This window comes from Podarcis raffonei, chromosome 14, assembly GCF_027172205.1.
Source record: "Podarcis raffonei isolate rPodRaf1 chromosome 14, rPodRaf1.pri, whole genome shotgun sequence".
Classification (NCBI taxonomy): Eukaryota; Metazoa; Chordata; class Lepidosauria; order Squamata; family Lacertidae; genus Podarcis; species Podarcis raffonei.
In genome coordinates, this window is record NC_070615.1 from 31,864,561 (window position 1) to 31,883,733 (window position 19,173).

Here is a 19,173-nt window from a genome sequence, read left to right on the forward strand (position 1 = left end):
TTAGCTGCGATTCCTGTATTGCATAGGGTTGGATTACATGAACTCTTTAGTCCCCTTCCAACTCGGCAATTCTACGATTCTGAACTCCCTGTAAACCAACAAACCACCAATCTCTACCCCAAGCCTTGGGCAAACCACCTTATCTTCGTTCCTCGTTTTCCTCCGCGTTCTCCAGATTGCAAGCTCCTTCGGGGCAGAGACCTGTCCTCTTGGGGCGAAGCGCTTAGACCATGCAACCAGCCAGCTGCGTAAGCGCACCTCCTGCAGCGGCGCAGGAGTCCCCGCCCCGAGGGGCCTCCCTAGCCGGGGGCTGGCCTTCCCGAAGCCGCTCCACCTCCCGACTGGGGCCCGGGGAAGCGCAGAGGCGCGCGCACTGAACGGCAGCAAGTAAGCAAAGGTGGCAGCAGCTTCTGGCGAGCCCCGGAACCTCTTCGCAGGGGAAGATAGGTGAGGGGTTTTTTTGGATTTTATTTTTGTTCTTTTATTTTTTGCGCGGAAGGGAGGCTGCAAAGTTGATGGATGCGTGTGCAACTTTAAAAAAAGAGGAAGTAGCGCGCGGGTCTACTCGGAAGTAAGCCCCGCTCTTTTAAACGGGGCTTTACTCCAGGGAAAGCGTGCCCGGGGTCGTGGTCGTAGCCTTAGCTGGGCGCTTGGAGGATGGAGTGAAACTTGCAAGCCGTGGGGGTCGAGAATGTGGGGAGTTGAGAGTAAGGGTGGATCTATTGAAGTTTGCAACAAAGAGAAAAGGGGGAGGCAACAGCAGGGGGGCAAGATGGGGGCAGAGACCCCAACTTCGCCCCCGAATATAATCTCCAGATCCCCAGCTTCCATTTGTTTGAAAAGAGCAAGTTTCTAGCATTTGTGGAACCTGAGATATGGGGCGAAATGTGTAAGCGCTATTCTTCTCGTTTTGGGGAGGTGGAGGAAGTGGCCTCGGTGCTTTACTCCTCTTTGCCGCTCCCGCCCCCCAACACCCGGAAAATTTGCTGCAGGTTGACCCCCCCCCGGACAATCCCACCAAAGGACACAACGAGAATTGTAAGGTAAGAGAAGCAAATCACCAATGGGAAATGATACCAGACGTTGAAACTTGGGGATTCACTCGTGTTGTGTGCGTGTGTGAAGTTACTTGTGAGTTGCGTGTCCCCCCTCATTTTTATGGGGTGTGTGCAGACAAAGGGTAAAGGATTTCATTGATTTGGGGGGGGGCGTGTATGGAGAGGTGCAGGACTTCCCAAACTAATTTAACCCTGGAAGAGTTGATATAAGGGTGGGGAGGTGGTCTCTTTGTTTGTGGGGTGAGGTTGGAAGATATTAAAAAGTGTCTTTTTAATCAAAGCAACCTTGTGGCACCTTAAAAAATTCAAGGTGTGGTCTCCTTTCTGAAAATTAAAGGGTTCCACCCCCACCTTCAAGGGGAGGAGGGAATGAAAGGGTTTTTTTTAAAAAAAGGGACATACTAAAGCTGATGGGGTAAAACATGTTCAGTTAGAATAGCAGTGCTGCCCTAATTATGTCTACTCAGCAGTAAGCCCCATTGAACTCAATGGGACTTGCTCCCAAGTAAGTGGGGTTTAGGATTGCTGCTTCTCTGTTAAAATGGGAGTTTTTATTCCATAGTCATGGGACAACTCCATGCATGTTTGCAGAGAGATAAGTCCTGCTGTGTTGGATGAGGCCTGATCTTTTGTAAATAAAGTTTAGGATTGCTGAATCTGCAAAAATCCTATGCTGCTTACTGGAGAGTAAGCCCCACTGAATTCCACAGGACCTACTTCTGAGAAGACATGGTTAGGATTGCAGCATTAAAGGTATTTGGATTCAGGGAAAAACATGTTTGATGGGGAGGGGAGCAATAACACAAAGCTGGTATGTTGCATTTTTTAAAAGTAGTATTTTGTGTGCCTGTGTAACCTCTTTGCCACTTCAGTTGTGGGAGTGTGAGACAACCTGACTTGCAATTGGGCAAAACTGAAGGTGAGGAGGCCACAGTATTCCAGGAAGGAGCTTGGCATCCGGTCTGGGGTTCCAGAAACAATTGGCTAGCCTGATTGTGCAAGTCCAAGGAAGAAGAGGCAAGCCTGCTATTTCCTCCCAGCCCTACTCCCAAGAGAATTGCTACTTATATTTTCTTTTCTCTTGTGGTGCTTTGCCTTTCAATAGCTGCCTAGCAGGCAGGAATTCTACGATTCACCATTCCTTCAAGCAAAGGGACTGCACCTGTTGAGTTTCTGGCTGCAGGAAACTTAACCCAGAAGGTGGCAGCCTTCAAAAGATCATGGTTTCTTCTCCTTGTATCCCGTCCTTCCTCCCAAGGAGGTTCCATGTGTCCCCACCCACATTTAATTCTAACAAAAACAATAATACGAAGCAGGTTACGTTGCACCGTAGTTCAGCTGCAATAATTGAGGGTGGATTTGAACACTGATCTCCTTGATCAAAAAGTCTTCTGCATGCTGCCAACTCTGTTTTATAGTCATTCACATTTAAAGTTGTGGATTTCAAGTTTTCAAAACGGCTTCACCCACAGTAGCTTGGCAATTTGGACACCAGCCCTGTAATATTGACCAGTCCTGTATATGCAGGGCGTGATGAGAGAGAGAAATATAACATACCCAGGACCACTGAGTTTGTGACTGATGTGAAATTTGAACCGGAGGCTTATTTTACACTTTCTTGCAGTTATGCCCATCTCCCAAGTATCCTGCATCCATTTTATCGTTGCAGCAACCCTGTGAGTTAGGCCTAGGCAGATTACAGCCCAGTGTGTACACTGTTATGTAGCCTTATGATGTGTAGTTTCAAGAAGTAGAGACTTAAGTTGCTCTTTTAGACCAACAAAAAATACTAATCATTTATGCCAGGGATGGGGAGACGAGACCAGTGGCAGGTGTCAAACGTGGCCCTCTAGAACTCTTTTTCTGGCCCTCAGAACCTTCACCAGGCCACACACTCCTATATACCCTCCAACGTTTCCCCGATGAAAATAGGGACATCCCATTCCATAATGATAATTTTACTATTCATACCCCACACATCTTACTGGGTTGCCCCAGCCACTCTGGGAGGCTTCCAACATATATAAAAACATAATAAGAACATTAAACAAACTTCCCTACACAGGATAGCCTTCAGATGGCTTGGGGGTCGGATAACTCCATACTCTCCAACATAGGGACGTCCTAAGGAAAAGTGAGACATTCCAGGATCAAATCAGAAACTGGGACGGCTTCTCTAAATCAGGGATGTCCCTGGAAAATAGAGAAACTGGGAGGGTCTGCTCCTACAGGCCTTGCTTTGCACTCTCCTTGAGTGTTTTCCCCTGGCTGGAAGGTGTACCTGAACTCTTATCTTGCCTCTTGTTTGCATGTATGGAAGATAGAGAGAGCTCTCTGTGTGTGCATGGGTACAAACCGGTTTATTGCACCATATATATTGAGTGATCCGCCCACTTTTGCCTTGCCTCCCCAAACATGCAGCCCTTTGTGAAGTTACCCCGGCAAGGAATGTGGCCCTTGAACTGAAAAAGGTCCCTGCCCCCCAGTACTGGAGTTAGATTCAGCAGATGCCTAAGCATGTCTACTCAGAAGTAAATCCTATTGAAATCAGTGGAGCTTAATCCCAGGTTAGTAGGGGGTTAGGATTGCGGCCTTCCTTAAGGACTTCTTTACAGGCCTCCTTTGGGAGATAGCTCAAGCAGGGGAAGCTTTTGTCTCATGAAAGCACAATACAGTGGTACCTTGGAAGTCGAACTAAATCCTTTCCGGAAGTCCATTCGGTTTCTAAAACGTTCGAAAACCAAGGTGCAGCATCTGATTGGTTGCAGGAAGCTCCTGCAGCCAATCGGAATCTGCGTTGGATGTTTGGGTTCCAAAGAACGGTTGCAAACCGGAACACTCACTCCCAGGTTTGCGTCGTTCAGGAACCAAAACATTCGACTCGCAAGGCGTTCAGGATCCAAGGTACGACTGTAGAATGGAAAACGAAAGCAGGCAACTCATATGGCAATGGTACAAAACTCTTCAGAATGTTAGGCTGGGTAAAAATAAAGAATTCTATATAAGGAAAAAAGCAGCCCAAAACAAAATCTGGCTAAGATCCATTTCTTCCAAGTGATCTTCCCGTTTTTGTTTTTTTTAAGCCCCCTAACAAAAGTTGAAGCTTGGGAGTAAGACGTCAATTTAAATATGCAGTAAAAAGTCATAAAAAGCAGTAAAATAGCATTCTGTGATAGGAAATGCAGAATGCAGCAACATCCACTCAAACAGGGGTTTCAGCCTGAGGGCCAGAGGTAAAAATGGGTTCAGCAATGAATGAAAATGATACTTTTGTACTGCAGGATGGTTTCTTCACACACTTGCAATCTCTTCCCAGTTCTCTGTCCAGGGAAGCAGAGGGGCACAGTCAGCATTCAAGGACACTATCCAGCCAGGCAAGAACACTCAAGTGGGTATGAATGAGTAGTGGGCTGTGGGGCCTGGACAGGCAGGGAGGGAGGGCCCGGCAGAGAGGCCTGGGGGACTGCGTTTGGCTCCTGGGTCCAGGATTTCCCAGCTCCACATTAGCTAGAGAGAATAAAGCAGCCTTCTCTGGGACATGAAAGCTAACAGCACTGAAGTCTTTGCAACCAGGGTGCCACCACAAAGAAGTCCCTGCACCAGAAGAGCAGTTGACTGACTGCCTATGCAGCTGGCCTTTCATATATCCTTGCTCCTGAAAGGTTACTAGAATGCAGTGGTGATCTTTAAAACATTTGCAAAATACGGTTGGGCTTGGCAAGTCCCAGGAAATATGGTAATCTGTCCTGAACCTGATTAAGACTTCTGAATAGTCTTCAAGGGTAGCCCCAATGTACACCCCCGACCCAACTTCAGTAGTCAAGCCTCGATGTGACCAGGCGGTGGATATCTGTGTCTAGACTTTCTCCCAATGCAAGAATAACTGTCAAGTCAGTATATTAACATAGGTGTAGGAAAAGGGGCTGGATTAATTGATGGGCCACACATGCAGTGTTGATGGTGAAGATGAGTGGTTTTGGCTTTTCAAAAAGTGGGTGAGTTTCCTTCGGGTTGCGAGGTGCGTTGAGCGTGGGCCGCTTTTCTGACAACGCAATGAAATGTATCTTAATTGCTAGGAGGAAAAATCTCGTGACAGCTTGTTTGATGAATTGCTGTTGAATCATCGGCATCCGTGCTGAAAGCCTTGTTATTATTGGTATTGTAATAAAGTTATCTCCATCCCCAGGGACTTGGAGTGGGAAGCAATATTTCCCAAGGCCTCAAAGCTTAGTGGCTGGAGCGCACACTATGCCTGCAGAAGGTTGGAAGATTCAGGACAGATAAAAGAAAGGACAAGCACATAGTTACACTGTGGAACTCCCTGCCACAGGAGGCCACAGGATGGCCACCAACTTGAATAGCTTTTTTAAAAAAGGGACAAATTAATGGAGGAGAAGGCTATCAATGGCTTCCAGCCATGATGGCTATGTTCTTTCTCCACTTTTGGGAAAGCAGGATGCCTCTGGATAGCAGTTGCTGGAAGCCAGTTTCGGGAGAGGCGGGAATACTCTTCCTGAGGGATTTCCCCAGGCATCTGGATGGCCTTCCTTCCTGTTACAGCTTGGGCTGGACCAAAGGTCTGATTCAGTACGAGGCAGCTGTCTATGCTCATGGGTGAAATAGTGTTGGATATACAGTGGTACCTCGGGGTAAGAACTTAATTCGTTCTGAAGGCCCATTCTTAACCTGAAACTGTTCTTAACCTGAGGTACCACTTTAGCTAATGGGGCCTCCCATTGCCGCCACACGATTTCTGTTCTCATCCTGAAGCAAAATTCTTAACCTGAGGTACTATTTCTGGGGTAGCGGAGTCTGTAACCTGAAGCGCCTGTAACCTGAAGCCCCTGTAACCTGAGGTACAACTGTATGAGGAGCAGATGCAACGCGCCTCAGGCCCACACGCGTATCTTAAGTGCACCAAATGGCAGAGCCGGCTGGAAATGTTTTGCTGCTGGCGGAGACAAAAGTTGGAAGATTCAGGACAGCTAAATTATTCATGCGGTACATAAACAGTGGAACTCCCTCCCACAGGAGGCAGTGATGTCTGCCAACTTGGATGTCTTTAAAAGAGGATTGGACAGATTTATGTAGCCAGATACGTGCATCAGTGGCTATGTTCTGCTGAGACAGTGCTGTTGTGCTCAAGTCCTGCTTGCAGGTCTCTCAGAAGAGCCACATAAGGCCATGAGACCAGGGTGCTGGGCTGGGTGAGCCTTTGGTCTGGACCTTCAGGGCTGCTCTTGTATGTTCTTCTGTTGGATCACTTGTCCTGTGTCAGGATAGCCACATTCAGGCATTTTTCTGAGCACACAAGTTCTGTATCCCTGGACAGCAGCAGCGGGTATTTAGAGGCACTGAGAGGAGAGGCCCTTTTGGCTAGTAGTCATTGATAGCCTCCTTGTACAGGAATTTGCCTAATTTTCTAGGAAAGACCCCCAAGTTAGTATCCATCACTTCCCCTTGTGGGAGTGAAATCCCATAGTTAAACTATGCGCTGCATAATGAAGGCCTTCCTTTTGCTTGACCTAAATCTCTAGCATTCAGCTCCATCAGATGCGTCTGAGTTCTCGCGTTACGCGAGAGGGAGAAACAACTTTTCTGTGTCTATTTTCTCCTCTGTCGTGTTTCCTCTTGCTCGCCTTTTCTCTGAACTTAAAAGCATGATGGGACTTGGAGCGCGGCAACATCCGGAGATCGCCCGAGTTGAGGATGTTCTGTTTTCAATCACGATTACAAGACAGTGCGATGCTATAGTAATACATTTTGCCCTTTCACCTGCTTTGTGTTCCTGTCTCAAGGTCTAGAGAAGCATCTCTTTTTACCAAAGCAAGGTTGTGGCTGACATACTACTAGATAATGCAAGGAGGGGCCAATGGGGTCTCTTTTTCCCTTCACAGAGCTGCTGGGCCATGTTGCAGCCAGCCCTCTGTTCATGTTATGATTCTGTGCAGAAAAGCCCCCTAATGAGGGCAGGACTCAAGTTTCCTGAGAATCACTGCTTCCATTAAATAATAAAAAAAGATACTAGGTGCTGCTTCCCCTGTCTACCAACCCACCAAGCCCCACACTGCAGCCACAGTTTTTCTTACAGAAACAGTATAGAGAGACAATCAAGTTTCTAGACCTTATGGTTGTAAAATATATGCTGGAATGTAAATGGGCTATGTTAGAAGCCAGAGAGATGGGTGGATAATCTTCTCATATTTGGTGGGCAGTGTAGCCCTCGCCTTTGAGCCATGACTCTGGCCCAGAAACCTGTCTTAATTTCAAAGGAAAACATGTTCCACAATGGTCCAACTTGGTATAAGTGCAGCTTCTTGCATTCCAAACTTCTTTGGAGGTCCTGCTCTGGGTGCCCCCTGTCAAATAAAGTAGGATGGGTAACAAGGGTTTTTTGTGTGCAGGGGCTTCTTAGTGGTGGCCCCCGCCAAGTACAGAGCTTCACCTCACACCATCTTTGTGGTCTTTTGCTCCAGCACTAGACCTTTCTGATCATGCAAGGCATTTATGTTAGCAAATTAACATACCGCTTGATTGTAAAAAAAAAGCCAATGAACCTCAAGTGGTTTACAAAAAGAAGAAAACAATGAAATAAATAAAAACAGTTAAAAACACTCATGCAGAATGTTTTTCAAAACATAATTGAAAACAATGGTAAGCAAAAACCCAGATCGAAACACATGCAAACACATGTCTTTTGTTTAGACAAGCCTGTACGGAACATATAGACATGAGTTGTCAGCACGTGTTTTAATCTAGTTTATCACTGATTTTAGCATATCGCTGATGGCATTACTCACCTTCAGGTGTTCTTGACATGTTCCTGGCTGGGATTGCACCTCTCTCACATCTGGAGTTGTAGGCTAAGCCAGTGGAGATTGATTTTAATGTTTTTTGCCTATCCTTTGTGCACACATATAATTTTTGTTTCATGTTTTCTGTTTCAAAGCACATCTACCTGTTTTAAGCCTGTACACATGTTGATCTATAAATATGGTCCCTATTACCAATGTTTCCTGGCACGCCTCTTCCTCTTGCTTTGCCCATCTCAATTTGAGCAAGAGTCAGGGGTGTGGTTTTGCCACCCGGCCAAGTGGCTTCCCAAACTCCACAGATGTTTCTCTCCAGTATTGTCAGATGGGGTGATATTGTGAGTTCTGAATCAGTTTGCAAGGGAAGACAAAAAGAGATAGAAAAGACTACTTCTGCTATGATCCTAACCCTGCTTACCTGGGAGTAAGCCCCATTGAATTCAGGAGGGCTTCCCTTCTGAGTAGATAGGGTTAGAATTACCTGGGAGCAATTTATCATTGTTTTCAGCGGGGCTGATTTCCAAGTTGCTGGAATTTGCATTGTTAATATGGCACGTTAATTAGCCAGATCAAGACCTGCACTATGCAAGCAGCACAATGAGATGGTAGAGTCCCGGGATGGTAGAGTGGACTGTACTACCTCAGACTGCATAGGTGGGAGATACCATTTGGAGGACTCCCTCTACATAAAAAATAACCTCTCTGCAAGGAGAAAGTTTGCTCGCCAAGGAGGGCTGGAAGCATTCTTCCTGATGTGCTAATTTTCTTAGTGAAGAGACGCCTGTCGGTTTCACGAAGGGGAGCTTTGAATAATGTTATTTCCGAGCTTCAGTCTAGGTCCATCCTGGCACATTGAGATATTCTTAATTACTTCATCCAGCTGCTGTATGTAGATTTGGCAAGAGGGCTTCTACTGGAAGGAAGGAAGTAGGGTTGTGTCTGTTTCTGACTTTGAAAGCATTAAGCAGAGCAAGGGTTGCTTTTTAATTATTATTTTTTATGTAGTCAGATTTGTTGTTAGACTGCTTCTAAAGTCATGAGATTACAGCATGCCTCAGTTAGCAGAATTGGAATTTGCAAATGCAAAGTGCTTAAGCCATAGCTTTGTCTGAGTTTTTATTCATAGATGCTATATAGCAGCCTTCACCAACCTGTTGCGCTCCAGATCTTTCAGGCAGCCACTGCTATAGTCTGAAGGATACCCAGTTGGGAAGGCTGATCTGTTTCCTACGCAGCATTCTCCTCCTCCTCTGATGTTGAAACAGTTTGCTGTGTATTATTCCTCTCCCTGTGACCGTCCTGTGACAAATGACAGAAATCTGTTTTCTTGGTCTGGCCTCAGGGGATCTGGCTGGGAGGGAGACAAAGGCTTCGTTTCCGCTGAAGTGCTGCTTGTGTTTTGTGTTCTGAGCAAGCAGGGCAGAGAGCAAGGGAATTGGATAAGCGCTGGCAATTAAGTGAGTCAGCCCGATGCCTCTGTTGTGTTTGCCGTGATGTGTAAACTGAAGGGCGACAGCCCTGCTGTGGAGACGAAAGAGTAAAACTATGGCTGTTGGGTTTGTGCCGCGTGGTTTGTAGAAATCCAGAAGCCCTGTGGCAAGAATCGGACTGATGTCGTGTGCTGGAAGCCGCAGGCTGGGCTTTAGCTCATTCATGTTCATGTTTTGCTCTGGGGTGGCCAGAATTTGGTTATTGTTTTGCATCAATAGAAGATCATCCCTGCTTGCCCAGCCAGCCATCCTTATTTATTCGGAACATTTGTAGCCGGCTCTTCATTCAAAAGGGCTCCCAGAGCAGCTTATATACAGGACAGTTCCTGCCTGCAGGTTTCTGGGCAAAAAGCCACACACATAAAAGAAAAAGGGGACTGGGAGGGCAGAGGAAGAATGCAAACTCAGGTAGCGAGTCTGACATGTTAAATAGTAGTCCATGACCTGCTGGGGTAGAAATTGTTCAGGGGCAAGATGACTGCGGGTGTGTGGAATTCACAGAGCTATACGGCTACTGAACATGGGGGCTTCAGGAAGGCCAACCTGGCTAATGCTTAAAAATATAAATAAATATTGGAGTATATACTTTTTGCCCCTCTTGAATAAATACACTACTCAGCTCCCACCCTTCATAATTGCTTCAGTTTGTGTATCAAATCTGCCAAGTGAAGCACTGTGGAACTTTCCCATAATTGCCCTAGTGGATCAGGCAAACTGCTTGCCTAGAAGGCTCTGGAAATTTATGAGCACAGCATGGATATTTTTTCTCTTTCCCCTGTTGTTTGTCTCTGACATCTGGTACAGTGCCCCCGATAATGCAGGTTCTATTGAGAGCTCTCACCTCCAGCAGCTGTTCAGGATAACTTTTCTTCTTAAAAGCCTCTCCCCTGGCCATACATTTAAAGCAGGCACACACTAGTTTGTTAAGGGTGCTGGGAATTGCAGCTCTGTGAGGAGTAAACTACAGTTCCCAGAATTGTTTAGGCAGGGAGGTAGGGAATGTGCTTTAAATGTATGGTGTATTCACAGAGACAGTATTGCTTAATTTGCGTCAGTTGCTCTTCCCCTTTTCAACTGCCTTACGCCAACTTCCCACTGAGTTTGGACCTTTGGAATCTTAAAGCCATATAAAATATCAAATACTCAATGTTTGGTCTTCTTTAATTTATGGCACTTGCGATTTTGAACATTATTTACGTATTTAACCATTTTGACAATTATTAACAATAATCAATGAAACCCTGCTTCAGATAAAATTCCTTCAAATCATAAATATTCCTGCAAGAAAATATAACATAAATTAACATTTGCTTTAAAAACAAACCTCAAAACCTACTTGAATTTGCTTTTGCGGGAGATAATTGTTTTCTGGGCCACACTGCCAAGAGGGAGACTAGTTTTCCCAAAATTTATTTCTGCATTTGCTTGCATATCTCGCTTTTAGATAATATGTTATTTTCGCCATTATGGAGATGGCCCAAACTCTATTAAGCCGTTCCTTTCAATGAGGGAATAACTTAACTTTCCAGTTTTGAGCCATCAACATTTTATCTTTTTAACACGCTCTGACTGCTATTTGGTTCTAAGTGTGTGTGTGTTTACCTAGTTAACATGAAGTGTGAGAAATTCCTTGTTTCCAGCAGCGTGATGATACTCTCTGGAATTTGATAGTGGGTTGGAGTGAATGCATATTATTCCTCATGGGATCTTGACTTCATTTGTTTTGTTTTTTAAAAGTTATAACCTCTTCATACCTGGAGCAATTAAACAGAGGATGAGGAGGGCGGAGAGAGAGAGAGAGAGAGAGAGAGAGAGAGAGAGAGAGAGAGAGAGAGAGAGAGAGAGAGAGAGAGAGAGAGAGAGAGAGAGAGAGAGAGAGAGAGAGAGAGAGAGAGAGAGTGTGAGTCTGTTCCTGAATGCTCTTCTACTAATAAGCCATAAATTTTTGTTCTTTCCACTATTGTTACAAGGGGTGGAAAATTGTCGCATTGACATGAGATGTCAGGCAAGGATCCTCTGCATAATTCATGCAGTCGTCTATGTGGGAGCTTCATTGATGTTGGATCTGAACTCTCTGTGTTGAATTGGTTTCCTGTTGTGTTTTAGGGCATTTTCAGTTCTGTCATTATTTATTATTATCATTATTTAGGATAATTATTTGTCGCTTACTACCAAAAATTTATTTTTGGTCTCAAAGTGATTTATAGGGTTAGGGTTAGGGTTTTTAAAGAAGCATATAATACCAGAATAAAATACAACAAAAGATTGCAAAGCATGATTAGCTAAAAGTTCTCAGCCTGCAGTAAGGTAAAAAAGGACACATTCTGCTCTACCCAAAGATGGGCATTAGGGCTGGGCAATATGGTGATATATTGTCCAAAACTGGTTTGAAGTCCATATTGTGATATCAGTTTCATAATTTTTGACCTGGCAATATAATTGTGAATCCATGTTGTGTGTGTGTTTGTGCACATGCTATGCAAAAATCACAATGTGGGGAAAACAGTGAAGCCAGCTAATCGGTATATCACAATGTTTAGCTGGTAATACATCACAATGTTGAAAACCAGATACAGTGGTACCTCGGTTTTCGAATGTAATCCATTCTGGAAGACCGTTCAACTTCCAAAACGTTCAAAAACTGAAGCATTTACTTCTGGAAAACTCAATACAGAAGCCGCGTGGCATGTTCAGGTTCTGAAAAGTGTTCGAAAACCGAAGCAGTTACTTCCAGGTTTTTGGTGTTTGAAAGTCAAAACGTTTGACTTCTGAGGTGTTCGAAAACTGAGGTACCACTGTATCGCCCAGCCCTAATGGACACCACCTCAGAGCATCATTGTAATGGATAGCTGAGAGAGAGCGGCTGACATTCAACTTGCAAGAGCCAAAACTAAATTAATGAGAAGATTGGTCAACTAAACTCCTGCTTCTAAAGCAAGACCTCCTCTCCTGTTTAGGTCTTTGAAATGTCTTCAGAATCTGCTTCCTCTCACGAGCAGCCTCCGTCTCCACGCAGCCTCCGACTCCCAGAAGGGCGGAGGACGAGAGAGCGTTCCCCGTCTCCGATGAGAGGCTACCTCATCCCAAGCCCGCTTCCGACGCGGAGGACACGCACATTTTCAGCGTGAGTATCAAGGGGAGCAGGTGGAATGGGGTTCTTTCGGTGCTCATTTAAAACAATGTTGCTTAGGCAAGCCTAACCAGGCATACTGATGTTGCTGTGTTTTAATCTCCTTTACTGTTAATTTCAATCTTCTAAAACAGTTTTTAATTGTTTTCGTCTGTTTTTTATTGTTAATGTTAATATTTATTTATTTATTTATTTATTGTTAATGTTAATATTTCTTGTTAAGCCCCTTAGAGGTTTTGCTACCATAAAGTGGTATATAAATTTTGTTAGGTAGATAGGGATAATTTGCTTCTTACCTGACTCTGAATTGCTGGTACCACAATGAACATTTCAAACTTTTTTGCTTTTAACTTGTTTTTAACTTTTATGGTTTTATGTGTTTATTGCTGTGAATCGCTTCAACATACATTTTTATGATATAGCAGTATACAAATATTTTTTATAAATTAATAACAAACAAAACAAACGCTGGTGTTGTCCCTGGTTAAAAAAGAAAAAGTAGTATGAACACCGACAACTGGGAAACACTGGCCTGCAAGTGCACCAATTGGAGAATAGCCTTTACCAAAGGTGTCATGGACTTTGAAGACGCTCGAACTCAGGACGAAAGGGAGACATGTAATAAGAGGAAGGCACGCTTGGCAAACCCTCGCCATGATCAACTCCTGCCTGGAGACCTATGTTCCTACTGTGGAAAGGACGTGTGGATCCAGAATTGGCCTCCGCAGTCACTTATGGACACACTGTTGAAACCGTGTTTATGGAAGGCAATCTTACTCGGCTATGAGTGACTGCCAAAGAAGAAGACAACTCTGGTCACTCACCTTTGCAAGCCTCACCCAGCCTGGTTCCTTCTGTGATCCCCTCCATACAGCCCACCCAGGAAGGAATGACTCTGGCCGTAGATGGTTGAGAGGTCACTGTAGATTTCCACTGAGAGTTGGTCTTGCTGAGACAAATCCCTGATAATACAACTCCTTCCCCCACCTCCAACTCTGCAAAATACCGAATTGAGCAGCAGAGTGTAATCTCTCAGCTGTAAGTTGGGTGTGTCACTGGCTGAATCCCCTGGGGCTCTGAAGGTTAGCTCAGCTTGCAGCTGAATGACATTATGACAAGCGGGGAAGTACAAATGACTCTGGGATGGCTGGCTATGTCACAATCGCACCCAGGCCAGAAGCTCAGAAGTTGTGTTGAGAGGAGGGAGGTGGCGGGCGGGCGGGGAAGCGAGAGGGCATGGGAGCAGAACGGCCTACCATGCTCTGTAGAAAGCTGTGCCCTCTCTCACTCAAGGCAGGCGGGCTTCTCCATGGCGTCGGAAAATCTTAGGTCCAGTTCGTCAAGGTGAGGAAGGCGGCAGAAGGATATTGCAGATTTTGGGGAAGATTCAGAAAGAAAGGGGAGACCAAAAGAGTCCAAGGGACGGAGAGGCTCCCCGGATGCAGAGTTTGGGAATTTTTAGTTTAGGGAAAAGGCGAGTGCGGAATATTATAGAATTATGCATGGTGTGGAGGGAACAGATAGATGGAGAACCCTTTTTCTCGCTCCCACTGGAAGCTGAGGGGGACATGCAGGGAAGCTGAATGCTGGACGATTCAAGACAGATAAAAAGAAGAACTTCAAACTGCACAAACTATGGAACTCGCTGCTGCAGGGAGGCAGTGATGGCCACCAACTTGGATGGCTTAAGCAGAGGATTAGTCAAAATCATGGAGGAAGATAAGGCGACTGTCAATGGCTGCTAGCTGTGATGGCTATGCTTATGAATACCGCATGAGGGGAGAGTGCTGTTGAACTCTGGTCCTGCTTGTAGGTTTCCCAGAAGAGGCACCTGGTTGGCCACTGTGAGAACAGAAGCTGGACTAGGTGGGCCATTGGCCTGATCCAGTAGGTTCTGATGATGTTATGATGATCTTAGAAGGGCATGTCTTCAAGGCCAGTTATGAGCTCTGCTTTGTCCTTGGATGATTCTGACACTCTTTCCCACATTCTGATTCCTTCCTACAAATGTAGGAAGCTGCCTTATACTAAATCGGACCATTGGTCCATCTAGCTCAACAGCTGTTTCAGACAGTTCAGTTCTCGGTGTCTCCAGGTAAGACTCGGAAGAGCCTCTTGCCTCAATCCCAGGAGAGCTGCTGTCAGTCATTGTTGATGACTGGGTGCTAGATTGGCCCTTGGTCTGGCTCAGTGTGAAGCAGTTCCCTGTGGGTTGCATTTGATGCTTATCCAACTCTTGAGTAGACCCTCTTAAATAGATGGGCATGACTAATCAAAGCCCATCAAGTTCAGCAGGTCTACTCTGAGTATCATGTAGTTGGATGCATCTCTATGGGTGAGATTCCCTTAGAAGCCCTGCATGAGGGCATCTCTTTGCGTAGCAGGGCTTCCAAACCCCTGGAATTGGCTTGTGGGGGGATTGGGGGAACCCACAGAACAGCACACTGGAGGGGGGGTTCTGGCAAACAGATGGAATATTTGTAATAGCATGGTGTTGAATTTCACCTTATTTTCCTAAAAAGAACACTACATTCTATAGCATCGTGCCCAGTTCTCTCTTGAAAATCTGAATTCTGCTAACCGCATACATTTGCCTGATTTCTCCTCATTTTGCACGGTTTGTTAAGAATGTAGGGATACAGGGAAGCTGCCCTGTGCCGTGTTTGACCATTAGTCCATCCAACTTAGTATTGCTGGAGGAAATCCAGGGTTTTCAGTAGGTTTCCCTCTGAGCCCTACCTGAAGATGCTGGGATCATAGCTGTGGCCTTCCGCATGTGAAGTGTGTGCCCTGCCACAGTTCATTTTTCTTCTGCTAGTTGTAAGTGGGTGGTGAGTAGTTCCACAGGACACAGAAGCACCCTGTGGCATCACTTGAACTCGAATTCAGGCTTCTCAGCTTTCAGCAGGCATGTTGCCCGAGTGCTTTCCTCCATATGGACAAGAAACTTGACTTTTAGAAGCAGCCACATTAATTCCCAAGAAGCGGACTTCTGCGCCCTAATGTAAGAAGAGGTGGAGAATGGTTTTCTGAACTTGCTTTTGTTCCTCACAGGACGACGAGAGCCTCTGAAGGGCCTACCTACAAGGGGGTGTGTAAATGTTTCTGCCGCTCCAAGGGCCATGGCTTCATCACGCCTGTCGATGGCAGTCCAGACATCTTTGTGCACATTTCTGAGTAAGTGCGCGGGGGGGGGGGGGTGTTGGTGGATTTGCCCTTCATCTTTTCATCCTGAGGGCTGCATTATTCCCATCAGGGCAACCTTCTGGGGACCACATGTCAGCAGTGGCAGGGCCAGATTTAGGTTTGATGAGGCCCTAAGCTACTGAAGGTAATGTCCAGCTGTCCTTTGTCAACAACAAATTATCGCTGTTTTTGTGTGTTGAATATACAGTGGTACCTCAGGTTAGGTACTTAATTCGTTCCGGAGGTCCGCTCTTAACCTGAAACTGTTTTTAACCTGAAGCACCACTTTAGCTAATGGGGCCTCCTGCTGCCGCTGTGCCGCCGGAGCACGATTTCTGTTCTCATCCTGAAGCAAAGTTCTTAACCTGAAGCACTATTTCTGGGTTAGCGGAGTCTGTAACCTGAAGCATATGTAACCTGAAGCATATGTAACCCGAGGTACCACTGTATGCTATATGGTAATTTATGGACCTACTAGGTATCTAAAGCCATTTGCACATGTTGCCGTGCAACCAGTCCATGCAGAATGTAGGCACCCTATATATAGAAATGAGCAAACCAGTGATATTTTAGGGAGCAGGCTAGCTCATTACTTACATCATAAGAGCCTACACAACACAAAACATTATTGCTCTATGTAGGTTTTCTTTTATTTGTTTTTTATCTTATATTTTGGAAATGTACATCCAGGTTTTTTTCCCCTTCAAATTTTTTTTGGGGCCCCAAGAGAGTGGGGCCCTAAGCTATAGCTTGTTTAGCTTATACCTAAATCCAGCACTGAGCAGTGAGCCAGGGCCAGAGGCAAGGCTGGCGGAGCAATGAATGTAAATTTTACCTTTGCAAAGTCAGTAGTTTTCTGCACACTCTTACACACCCCACTCCACCCAAGGCAAGCAAAATGCACGATCAGAATTCAAGGGCACATCCCAGCAGCCAGGGCAAGAATGCTTGTAGTGCAGAGCAAAGCCAGTGAGGGGGGCAGGGTGATGGACTGGGGAGGACGAGATGGAAAGAGTCCCCACCTGTGCCCTAGAATGAAGCTGAAGCCATGGTTTGTCGCTGGCTTACCAAGCTTCATTTGTCTCTTATCTATGACTCAGCATTACGTGCAGATCTGGCCCCCTTTCTTAACTGTGGTTTGTACAGCTAAGCCACAAAGGCCAGAGGCCAAGAGCAGCTGGAAACCTAAGCAAGCTGTGGAGACGCAAGCCTTGGTCTGCGTGATTGTCTCTTGGACAACTCGTGGCTAATCTGTGGTTTGCTGGACACAAAGGATAGGCTTAGCATTGGCTTTCCCAGGCTTCTGAGTTCATTGACCCCTGGATGAGATATATAACATTGCCATCGACCACACCACAACTTCTTAGTCATGTAAATGAAGCAAAGTCATGAAATATCAACATTGATGAATCACCAGTCACTGTTGTAATGTGGAATCATTAAGATACAGAAGTGGCAAAGGAGGTGTGTTCTGTACATGCCCGTGACCTTTATTTCTGAGACTCAAATTTCCCTATTATTATTATTGGAGCATTATGATGACTATGATTTACCCACTTTCACCCCAAGGTCCCAGTGTGGGTTACAACAATTAAAACCCAGTGATAAAACAGTTTTGAACAGGTTACAACCACAGAAACAGGTTGGGTCCTAAGAAACACAGTTCATACACTTGTTTTCCATGTCCAGGGGTGAGTGAGTAAATATCGACCACTTTGGGGAAACCACGGTTTAGTGGTTAGATGAATGAATAAAAACATTCTTGTGGGTTCTATGTTCCCTTTTTTGAGTTTGTGGCTTTTGGGCATGACCAAGTTGGGAGGGCAAAGTCCTGTGATGAGATGAATGGTTCATCTAGCCCAGTAGTTCCCAAACTTTTTGGGGCTACCACTCCCTTGGTTCCATAAACGCGTCCCCAGTGCCCCTTACCCTACCCTACAAGAAGCATTATTCAGCAAACAGCAGTTTGCACGACTCACTAAGGAAGATAACAACACAGTAAAATTCAAAACAGTAACGATTGATTGCACATTTATTCAAAATCCAATTGAAACAATTCAGTTGGAACAAAATAAACCAAATGGATGACCTTGATCCAGTCATAGTCTGGGAGCCGTTGACGCCTCCAGAGACCCCCTGCTGCCCCCTTGCCTCTTAGGGAATCGCCTCGGTATGGCACCCACTTGGCGAACCACTTGGGCAATTATTTTGTTTTGTATCTTCTCCCCCTGCCTCCCGAAAGCATTGAAGGAGAATATGTCCCGGTGACCGGGGATGAAGTCACCTACAAGGTGTGCACCATCCCTCCGAAAAACGAGAAGCTCCAGGCCGTGGAGGTGGTCATCACTCACCTCGCTCCGGGGATAAAGCACGAGACGTGGTCAGGAAACGTGATCAACTCCTAGGCCGCCCTGACGCCAAACCCGCCCCGACGGAGGAAATGCTGGACTTTCGGTATTGTTCAACAACTGATACTGACTTGAGACTTGACAGACGAGTTTTCTGCGTATTGAGTGAGGTGGAAACACCATTGTAATGGGGGTCCAAAGGTGGCCAGAGTAACGCCCCCACTTTTATAAAAAAATAATTAAAAAAACGCAAACGGCACAACACTTAAAGTTGACCAAGAAGACGGGATTTAGTTACGGCTTTCCTTTTTTTTTTTTTACCAGCACGTGTAGATACCCAAAGGCCTTAGAAGGACTTAACCAAAATATAACAAAACGGCACAGGTGCCATCTCTCCAGATGATGGGGAGCATGACTTGGAGCCTGTAAATTTTCTGTTTTGGTGGGGACTCTGCATGGCAAGGGATACCAGCATTGCCTGGGTAGATCACCCCACGGAGAACTTTTTTGCTTGACACCGCAGGGCCTCACCAGTCTAATGAGCAACAGCACTGTGAAATTTGCCTGTCATTGTAGAAGTCATCTGCTGGTGAGGTCCCCTTTCCTAGAAACATAGGAATTCTCCTGGTGTGCCCTCTGGGTTTCTAGGTCCAAGGAAGCCCCCTCAATGGAGCACCTGGGGAAAGACCTAGCAAGAAACACCTTTCCCTTCTTTTGATTTTGTGCTATTTTACAAAAGCCAATGCCCTGGCCCCTGGCAGAAAAGCACAGCCCGCCTCAACATTTCATATATAAACATCTGAGACGCGAGAGTAGTGTCTGCCGTGGTTAGCTTGTAATTTGGGTGATGAAAACTTTCAGGGTTTTTTCTTTTTAAAAAACCAGCTCTTGATTTTTATGTCCTCCTTGGCCCCGTTTGCACAACTCACACCAAACCATGGTTTGCTTAACAAACTACAGATTTGTCCCATGGACGATAAAACAAACCCATTGCTTGTTTCTCTAAAATGTGGTTTGTTTTCCACCTGGTCTTTTCTGGTAGCTTGGCAAGTGTTTGTGGTGGGTTGACTAACCAAACCTTGCTTTGGGGACGGTGCTGGCTTTCTTTGTGACACCAAGCCACAATTAAAACAAACCAAGGGTTGTGAG

General features: G+C 45.6%; 1 protein-coding gene across 2 annotated transcripts; it reads left to right on the plus strand.

Annotated features, from left to right (window-relative positions):
• Positions 1–318: 318 nt before the first annotated feature.
• CARHSP1 (calcium regulated heat stable protein 1) lies at positions 319–18,313 on the plus strand. 2 transcript variants are annotated; one of them, XM_053364904.1, is made up of 4 exons: positions 319–447; positions 12,318–12,484; positions 15,545–15,667; positions 17,919–18,313. In XM_053364904.1, the coding sequence occupies exons 2-4, from the start codon at positions 12,327–12,329 to the stop codon at positions 18,079–18,081; spliced, it is 444 nt and encodes a 147-aa protein (XP_053220879.1). In that variant the 5' UTR covers positions 319–447; positions 12,318–12,326; the 3' UTR covers positions 18,082–18,313. The 2 variants fall into 2 exon arrangements, with proteins under 2 accessions (XP_053220879.1, XP_053220880.1); XM_053364905.1 differs by lacking the exon at positions 319–447 and adding an exon at positions 3,939–3,962.
• Positions 18,314–19,173: the final 860 nt, after the last annotated feature.

Bases quoted from the DNA above. Each gene is read 5' to 3' on its own strand.
- CARHSP1 (XM_053364904.1), top strand. From the start codon at position 12,327: ATGTCTTCAGAATCTGCTTCCTCTCACGAGCAGCCTCCGTCTCCACGC. The intron at 12,485-15,544 runs GTGAGTATCAAG...TGTTCCTCACAG, and splicing joins AGGACACGCACATTTTCAGC to GACGACGAGAGCCTCTGAAG. The intron at 15,668-17,918 runs GTAAGTGCGCGG...GCCTCCCGAAAG, and splicing joins ATCTTTGTGCACATTTCTGA to CATTGAAGGAGAATATGTCC.